The 8,550-nt window shown below is 70.3% G+C and overlaps 1 protein-coding gene across 3 annotated transcripts; it reads left to right on the plus strand.

The window, feature by feature from the left end:
- Window positions 1–1,503: 1,503 nt before the first annotated feature.
- Window positions 1,504–6,460, plus strand: PRDM8 (PR/SET domain 8). 3 transcript variants are annotated; one of them, XM_075420160.1, is made up of 4 exons: window positions 1,504–1,558; window positions 3,438–3,658; window positions 3,955–4,186; window positions 4,409–6,460. In XM_075420160.1, the coding sequence occupies exons 2-4, from the start codon at window positions 3,440–3,442 to the stop codon at window positions 5,791–5,793; spliced, it is 1,836 nt and encodes a 611-aa protein (XP_075276275.1). In that variant the 5' UTR covers window positions 1,504–1,558; window positions 3,438–3,439; the 3' UTR covers window positions 5,794–6,460. The 3 variants fall into 3 exon arrangements, with proteins under 3 accessions (XP_075276275.1, XP_075276274.1, XP_075276273.1); XM_075420159.1 differs by lacking the exon at window positions 1,504–1,558 and adding an exon at window positions 1,687–1,838 and having other exon boundaries at window positions 3,389–3,658; XM_075420158.1 differs by lacking the exon at window positions 1,504–1,558 and adding an exon at window positions 1,687–1,838.
- The last annotated feature ends 2,090 nt before the right edge of the window (window positions 6,461–8,550 follow it).

Below are 8,550 nucleotides of genomic sequence, written 5' to 3' on the forward strand. Positions count from 1 at the left end.
GGCTGGCGGCCGGGGGCCGTTCTCCCCGCGGCGGGGGCCGGGCAGAGCCGGGCCGGGCCCCTCCGCCGCGCCTGGAGCCCGGCCCGCTGCGGGGCTGGGGCCGGATCGGGCCCGGCAGCACCGTCTCCGTTTCCCCCCCCGGTAAAGGCTTTTCTCTGAGCCCGGGCGGCCCGTCCCCGCCCGGCACGGCGGGCTTCCCAGCGCCCGCACCGGGCTGTCCCGGTAGCCGGCCGGCCGGGCCGTGCCGCGGCAGCTCCCGGGCCGCGGCGCTCGGACGCGCGGACTTGCGGGGGTCGGTGGGAGGGTTGCTCTGCGGGGCCGGGGAGACGCCGTTGCCTGGGATTCACTTCCACGACAGCATCCGAGGCTGAACAGCAGCTCCCGAGTGCCGCTGCGGTCCTGCTCAGCGCCGGGGAGTTTCGTCAGCTGGGAGAATGTCGATGCAATTTCGAGATAGTTTATGTGCCGTGGTGTCCCTTAAAATTCTCGCGAATAAAAATAACGCGTAGGTTTGCTCTCCCCCCTACTAATGACAGTCATTCGGACAATTTATATCAGACAGCGGGAGCTGCGGCATTAAAAAAAAAAAAAAAAAACAAAAGAAAAAAAGGGTAAAGAAAAAAAGGAAAAGGGAAAAAGAAACCCCTCTGAACCAGGAATTGAGATTCAAATTTTTACAGACTCCCGTATTTTTAACGTTATGACAATCCCTGTTTTAGGAGACGCTGCGTTTTGTCGAATTAATAAGATAAATGTTGAAAGCATATTACATGCAGCCTTTAATCCTAATGCAAGGAAAATCGTAATTATGTAGAGGATAAGTGAATTTGAAAGCCAAACATCAGCCCACTCTCTGATTGCAAACCACGATCCGTTCGCCTGTGGAAAACGCTTTGTCTCTTCTTTTGTTTAGTTTAGGGGGCTTTAAATTCTATTTTTAATTTTTTTTTTAATCGGTTTTCTGCCTGAAATGACGGGGACGAGGGAGGAACCGGTGACGGCTTTTCCGCGCGGCAGAAGCCTGGTTTCGGCACAGGGCACCCGCGGACGTTCTCGCGTGGGGGGCTGCCAGCCCGCCCGCGGCCCGGCAGACCCCGCGGACCCCGCAGATCGCTCGCCGGTCCCGACGGCGGGGGGACTCCGGCCCGGGGAGGCTCCGGCAGGGACCGCCAGGGCTGCCCGCTCCCCCCGCCGGGGGTCCGCCGCTCGCCCCCTCCCCCGCCGGCAGCCCGGGAGGACCGGGAGTGAGGAGCCGGGCGGCGTTACCCCCCCCGCCCCGCAGCCTTTATCCCGGCGAGGAGGGGTTTCGTTCGCGGGTCCGGGGGCTCCCCCCGCCCAGCAGGTGAGGGCAGGGCGGGAAGGCGGCGGTCGGGATCCCGGCGCTGGGCGGAGCGGCCGTCGGCCCCCCCCGGCCCCCCGCCCCGCATCCCCCGCCGGGCCGAGCCGGGGCGACGGCCCCCAGACCCGCACGCTGCCACCGCAAGGGTCCGGGGCTGGGGGGTGCGCCCCGTCCCGCCCCGCCCACCCCCCCGCAGGTGCCCGGTGGCGGCGGGGCCAGGTGAGGGGCGGGCGGGCGGGCGGGCGGCGAGCGGGCAGCCCCCGAAGGGGTTAAAGGGAGGGGACGTGGGCTGTCACGCGTCATTGGGCAGATTATGTGCGGCAAACAAAAAGTGTGTGTCTGTGTGCCAGTCAGTCACTGCAGCGGGTCCCCCCGCGCCGCTCGCCTCGCCGCCCGCCCCCGGCCATGGGCCCGCACTGACACACCGCGCCGGGGCAGCGGGCCGGCAGCGCGGCGCTGGGGCGTCTGTCGGGGCCGGGACTGCGGCCCCGCTCTCCCGGTGAGTACCCGCGGGGGGGCGGCCCCGCCGGAGGGAACAAAGCCGTGGACGGCGGCCGCGCCGGGGGCCCGCCCGGGTGCTCTGCCCGTCGGCCCCGGCTCCGGCAGCGGCCCCGGCTCCGGCAGCGGCCCCGGCGCCTCCCGGCCCGGACAAAGGGCGGCCGGGGAGAGGCAGCGCCGCGGGGCCGGGGGGGGCCCGGGGAGACGGGGAGACCGGGGCCGGGGGGGGCCGCGAGGGGCCCGGCCGGGGCGGGAGGAAAGTTTGGCGGGGGCCGCTCGCCGCCGTTCGTTTCGTTTGGCGAAATGATCCCTTCGCGGGAGGGATGCACCAGGCAGCGCCGTAACGAGGGGGGCGGCGGGGAGGCAGCGAACGCGCCCTGCCGCCGGCCCCCGTTCCCGGGGGGGGCCGGGACCCCCCGCCGCCCACGGCACCGCTGCGGGCGGCAAAGCTTCTGGGGCGCGGGGACTCGGTTGTCTCCCGGCAGCGGGGGGGGAGGCGGCTCGGCGGGGCCGTGCCGGGTGCGAGCGGCTTCGGGTGTGAATAGGCGCACCGGGAGAAACACAGACTCGTCCCCGCGCCGACCCGAAATGAACGATTTCGATGGCAGATGGGGTGGGGGGAAGGCAGCCTTACACCGATCGGGTCGGAAAGGGCGAGGGCACGGCAGCCCCTGCGCGCAGCTCCTTCCCCGGCCTCGGCCCCGGCCCCGCGGGCAGCCCGACCGCTGCCTGCTGCCCGCGGCCCCTGCCCGTTCCCCCTGCCAGCTGCCGGCCCCCCCTACCCGCTGCCGTTCCCGCAGCCTGCTGCCCGTTGCCCGCTCCCCCTGCCCGTTGCCCGCTCCCCCTGCCCGCTGCCCGTTCCCGCTGCCCGCAGCCTGCCCGCCTCGCCTCGCCCGCATCCGTCCCCTCGCCGCGCACGGGAGCCGAGGCTCACCCTCCTCCATAAATAAGCGTGTCGAGGTAAAAATAATTACCTCTGCTTGCTGCTTTTAATTAAAGTCTCGGAGGGAAAGTGCTGGATTATGGTAATGAGCAGACATACGTTCCCTCTTGTCGAGCGGAGCGGGAGGTGAGCTGACATGCAATCAGCGACAATGACAAGCCACTCGAAACCCATTCGCTCCGCTCCTCCGCCGCAGCCCGGAGACCGGCCCAGCCCCTCTCTCGCGGGGGGACCCCCGCCGCCCCGCTCCCCGCCGCGGCCGGAGCCCCGCCGACGGCCGCCCCTTTTCGCTCGGCTCCCGCCCGCCCCTGGCCCCGCGGTTGCCCCCCGCGCTCCCGCCCGGTCGCTGCCCGGAGCCGGCTCCCGCCGCGCCCGCAGCCGGGCTCGCCGATAAATAAATCATCGCGGCGGCTTCCCCGCACCTCGCCGCCCGCTCCCGGAGCTCCTCGCCTGCTTTATTTCTTTTTTTTTTTTTTTTTCCCCCCCAGACCGGTGAAAGTGCTCTCATGCCTCTTAATTTTATTTATTTTTTAAATGTTTGTTAATTGCAATATTTTTTAAATTTACTTTTGTTTCCCCCGGCGGGTCGCGGCCGCATCTCCGCGCAGCATCTCCGGGGCTGTAACGTCCCGGCTCTGCCCGTCTCCCCGCCCGCAGGCATGGAGGACGCCGGCATCCAGAGGGGAATATGGGACGGGGACGCCAAGACGGTCCAGCAGTGCTTGACTGACATCTTCACCAGCGTTTACACCACCTGCGACATTCCAGAAAACGCCATTTTCGGCCCCTGCGTCCTGAGCCACACGTCCCTGTACGACAGCATCGCCTTCATCGCCCTCAAGTCCACGGACAAGCGCACCGTCCCCTACATATTCCGGGTAAGAGCCGCTCGCCCGCCGGGCAAAGCCGTTCGCCCCGCGGCCCCGGAGCCGGCCCGCCGGCCGCTGCCCGAGCGCGTCCCCGCCGCGCAGCGCGTCCCCGCCAGGGAGCGCGGCCCCGTCGGGCCGCCCGCTGCTCGCCGCGGCCCCGCCGAGCCAGGAGCGACCCTTCGCCGCCGGGATGCGTTCCCCGCCGCCCCGGCCGGCCGCCCGGCCCCATCCCGTCGGTCCGTCGGTCGGTCGGTCCGTCGGTCGGTCGGTCCGTCCGCGCGCGTTAGTGACGGCGGGGTTTGCAGGTGGACACGTCGGCGGCCAACGGCTCGTCGGAGGGGCTGATGTGGCTGCGGCTGGTGCAGTCGGCGCGGGAGCGGGAGGAGCAGAACCTGGAGGCCTACATCAAGAGCGGGCAGCTCTTCTACCGCTCCCTGCGCCGCATCGCCAAGGACGAGGAGCTGCTGGTGTGGTACGGCAAGGAGCTCACGGAGCTGCTGCTGCTCGGCCCGGCGCGGGCCCCCGCCCGCAGTAACGGTGGGTGTCCCGCGCGGCCGCCCGGCAACCCTTCCCGCGGCCCCGGGTGACCAGCGGCCTCTGGCGGGGCGGGGGGGGCGGGCGGGGGGGATCCCCACCCGGGGTGGCGGGGGGGAGGCGGCCGGCGTCGGGACCCCCGCCCCCTCCCCTTCCTCCCGTCGGCGGCCCCGCTGACCGCGCCCCCGCCTCTGCGCGTCCCGTCCCGCGTGTGCCCGGCCGCAGGCTCGCCGCCCTTCGCCTGCCCCGAGTGCAGCCAGCGCTTCCAGTTCGAGCTGCCCTTCGCCGCCCACCTCCGGTTCCGCTGCCCCAAGCGGCTGCACGGCCCCGACACCGGCCCCGCCGCCGAGGCCCCGGGCGGCAAGGACGGCGCCGGCAAGGAGCAGGAGCCCGGCAAGTACAGCAAGCCCGGCGGGCCGCCGCTCCACCACCCGTTCCCCGGGGCCGACGGCGGCAGCGCCGCCGCCGCCGCCGCCACCAAGCCCTCCACGGACTTCCACAACCTGGCGCGGGAGCTGGAGAACTCCCGCGGCGGCCACGGCGGGTCCCCGGGGCGGCCGGCGGCCCCCGAGGCGCCGGCCGCGAAGGCCAAGCGGCGGTACCCCGAGGAGGAGGAGCGGGGCCGCTTCCCGGCGGAGCGGCCCGGGCTGCCCGCGGCGCCCAAGGAGGAGCCGGTGTGCGCCCCGCAGCAGCAGTACCGGGCGGCCGGCTCCTACTGCGGCCTGGAGGAGGGCGGCCGGCTCTTCGCGCCGCCCAGCCCGGAGACCGGCGAGGCCAAGCGCAGCGCCTTCGTGGAGGTGAAGAAGGCGGCCCGCGGCTCCGACCCCGACGGCGGCCCCGAGGAGGGCCAGGAGCGCGGCTCCCCCGCCGCCCCGGGCTCGGCCGGCGGGGAGCCGGGGCTGTGCCCCCGCGGCGGCCCCGGGGGCCCACTGGCCGCCCGCCTGGAGGGGGGCAGCCCGGCGCGGGGCAGCGCCTTCACCAGCGTGCCGCAGCTGGGGGGCCCCGGCGGCGGCGGGGGCGGCCCCGGCGGGGCGGAGGAGCGGAAGAGCGCCTTCTCCCAGCCCGCCCGCTCCTTCCCCCACGTCCCGCCGCTGGTGCTGGGCCAGAAGCTGGGCGGGCTGGGCGAGCCCTGCCCCGACGGCGCCGCCGCCCCCGCCCGCCTCTACGCCGCCGAGGCGCTGGCCGTCAAGCTGCCGGGCGGCGGGGAGGCGGCGGGCGGCGGCGGCGGGGGCGGCGGCGGCGGCGGCGGGCTGCCCAAGCAGAGCCCCTTCCTCTACGCCACCGCCTTCTGGCCCAAGAGCTCGGCGGCGGCGGCGGTGGCGGCGGCGGCGGCGGGGCCGCTGCAGCTGCAGCTGCCGTCGGCGCTGACGCTGCTGCCGCCGTCGTTCACGTCGCTGTGCCTGCCGGCGCAGAACTGGTGCGCCAAGTGCAACGCGTCCTTCCGCATGACCTCGGACCTGGTCTACCACATGCGCTCCCACCACAAGAAGGAGTACGCGCTGGAGCCCCTCGTCAAGCGCCGCCGCGAGGAGAAGCTCAAGTGCCCCATCTGCAACGAGTCCTTCCGCGAGCGCCACCACCTCTCCCGCCACATGACCTCGCACAACTAGCGGGGACACCCCCCCCCGCACCCGCCCTCCCCGCCCGGGGACCCCCGCCCGGCCCCCCGCGGAGGGCAGCGGCCGCCCGCCGCGCTCGTTCCTTTCCTTTCGATGCACGCATTTTCACTTTCCGGGGAGGGGCGGGGAGGGCAGCAGGGGAGAAGAGGAGAAGAAGAGGAGAAAGAAGAAGAAGAAGAGGAAAAAAAATGAAGAAGAAGAAAAAAAAAAGAATAAAAGCACCGGGGAAAAAAAAAGAAGGAAAAAAAGCGCAAATGACTTAAAAATACATTTTTTAAAATGTCATATATTGCAACATATTGATGCATTTGTCATACGTTTCTACTTAAATTATTAAGCACTTATGGTTTAGATGTAATAATAATTATATGTCGGGGTAAATTTTTATTTTAGATATAAAGCTACAGGCGGGGAGGAGCGCGGCGGGGTCGGCGGGGGCGGCGGGCCGGGGTCCTGCATGCACCGGGCTCCTCCCGCCCGCCCGGCCCCCGCCGCCCGCGTCCCCTTTGCTGCAGAGTGTCACCTGGTGCCCGTGAAATGGAGTCTCGATAGTTCCGTGTTACCTTTCCTTTTCGGTTTGGGTATTTTTTTTTTTTTCCTCCCCCGCTCTCGAAAAGATTTATTAAACTTTATAGTTTATCTGGGTATGTTGGATGCTTTGACAATAAATGACTTTATTTTCTTCAAAGCACCTGGACGTTAATCGATGCCGGGGGGGGTGGGCGGAGGGGAGAGGGGTGGCCCCAGGGCTGCGGGGCGGGAGCGGTGCCCCTGGCCTGCCCGGGTGAAGGGGGCCGGCGGGGAGAGACCCCGCCCGCCCGCCCGCTGCTCCCTTTCCCTTCTCTCCCTCCTGCCTTCAGCCTCGCTTGCTGCTCTCCGTCCTCCCGCCTGTTCCTCCTCGGTTTCGCCTCGCGTTTTGTTCACCCTTTATTTCTCTCTCCTTTCATCCCGTCCTTCCCTTCATTTCGTTTCCCTTTCATGTTTTTGGTTTGGTTTAATTTCTTGCTTTTTGCCTTTCTCTCTTTTTCTTCCTGTCTTTCTCTTTTTGTCTCTTCCTCTCTTTCCCCTTTCTTCTGTTTCTCCTTTTCCTTTTTTCCTTTTCTTTTTCTATTTTCCTTTTCATTTTTTCCTTTTTCCTTTTCCTTTTCTTTTTCCTTTTCTTTTTTCTTTTTCCATTTTTCCCTTTTCTTTTTCCTTTCCAGCCCCTCTCGGGTCTCCCCTAGCTCCCCGGCGCGCCCCTACCTTCGTTCCACAACACCCATCCACCTCGCCCCTGCCGGGAGCCTTTATTGCCCCCCTCCCCTTGCCTCGTGGGGCCGCCGGCCCCTGGCTCCCGAGGCCCCCGACCGACCCTGGGCAGAGCCCCCCGGTGCTGGGCAACAGGTGGCAGGTGCCCAGGGGAGTCCCCAGCCCGGGTGCCCCGGGTGTCCCGCCGCCAGCGACAGACGGGAGGGCTCGGGGAAGGGGGTCCCCCCTGGGCGCGTGGGGACAGCCCGGTCGGGCGGCACCGCGCGCAGCGGGCGCGTTTCGGGGCGAGAGGCAGAGCGAGGGGTGAGGCGGCGGCTCGGTGTGACGGAGACCCCCTGCCGCGCGCGGGGCCCCGCGGCGGGGGGCGGGCGAGGCGCGACCCGCGCCGGGGCTGGGGAGTCCGTCCCCCGGCTCCAAGCGCGCTGGGCTCGGGGCACCGCCAGCGCCTGCCGCCGCGGGGCCGGGGGGTCGGGACTCTGCCGTGAGGCGCCCGGACCCGCTGCCGAGCGTCTGCAGCGCCGGGGGACGTCGGCTGGAGCTTCGGCCGGGACCCGCTCGAGAACTCCGCACGCTCGGATCCCGCTCGCCTCGGCGGGGCAGAGCGGAGGCTGACACCCGGCCGGCCCTCCGTGCCTCGGCAGGGCGCAGGGGGCCCCGACGTGAGAGCGGCGTCAGAGCGTGGAGGGTGTCCCGCCGTCCCCCCCCGCCCGCACATTTTCCGTTCTGATTACTCTCCCCCCAGTTTGTGGGCTGTGCTGGGGTCGCTGCCCCCCGGCTTCCCCGGTGCTGTTTGCTCCATCGCGCACTTGCCCTCGTAAGCCGAAACTCGCCTGGCCCCGGGAATGTACGAATAACCCCGGACCACGCGAGGTGCTAATACGGTGTCGTGTCCCCCCCCCCGCCCCGTTCGCTGACCGGCATTCACCGCAGCAGGGGGCACGCCCGCCTCCGCCCGCCCGCCCGCCCGCCCGCCAGTAACTGGGGGGGCGAGGTCTTAATGGCCCCCCGGGGGCTTCCTTAAAGGCGGCGGCGGCCCCGCGGGTGCCCGTGCCCCGGGGACGCCGCGGGCAGGCAGCGCCATCTGGCGGAGCCGGCGGCAGCTCGAGCTCGCCGGGCGGGGCGGGGGACGCTCGGCCGCCGGGCCTCGGCGCGCGCGGTGCCGGGGCCTCCGCTCCCGGGGCCGCTCTGGGGCTCCGCTCCCGGGGGTGCGGGCTCCTGTGCCGGGGCCGCTCTGGGGCTCCGCTCCCGGGGGTGCGGGCTCCTGTGCCGGGGCCGCTCTCGGGCTCCGCTCCCGGGGGTGCGGGCTCCTGTGCCGGGGCCGCTCTGGGGCTCCGCTGCCGGGGGTGCGGGCTCCTGTGCCGGGGCCGCTCTGGGGCTCCGCTCCCGGGGGTGCGGGCTCCTGTGCCGGGGCCGCTCTGGGGCTCCGCTGCCGGGGGTGCGGGCTCCTGTGCCGGGGCCGCTCTGGGGCTCCGCTGCCGGGGGTCCGGGCTCCTGTGCCGG

Source organism: Opisthocomus hoazin, chromosome 5, assembly GCF_030867145.1.
Source record: "Opisthocomus hoazin isolate bOpiHoa1 chromosome 5, bOpiHoa1.hap1, whole genome shotgun sequence".
Taxonomy (NCBI): Eukaryota; Metazoa; Chordata; class Aves; order Opisthocomiformes; family Opisthocomidae; genus Opisthocomus; species Opisthocomus hoazin.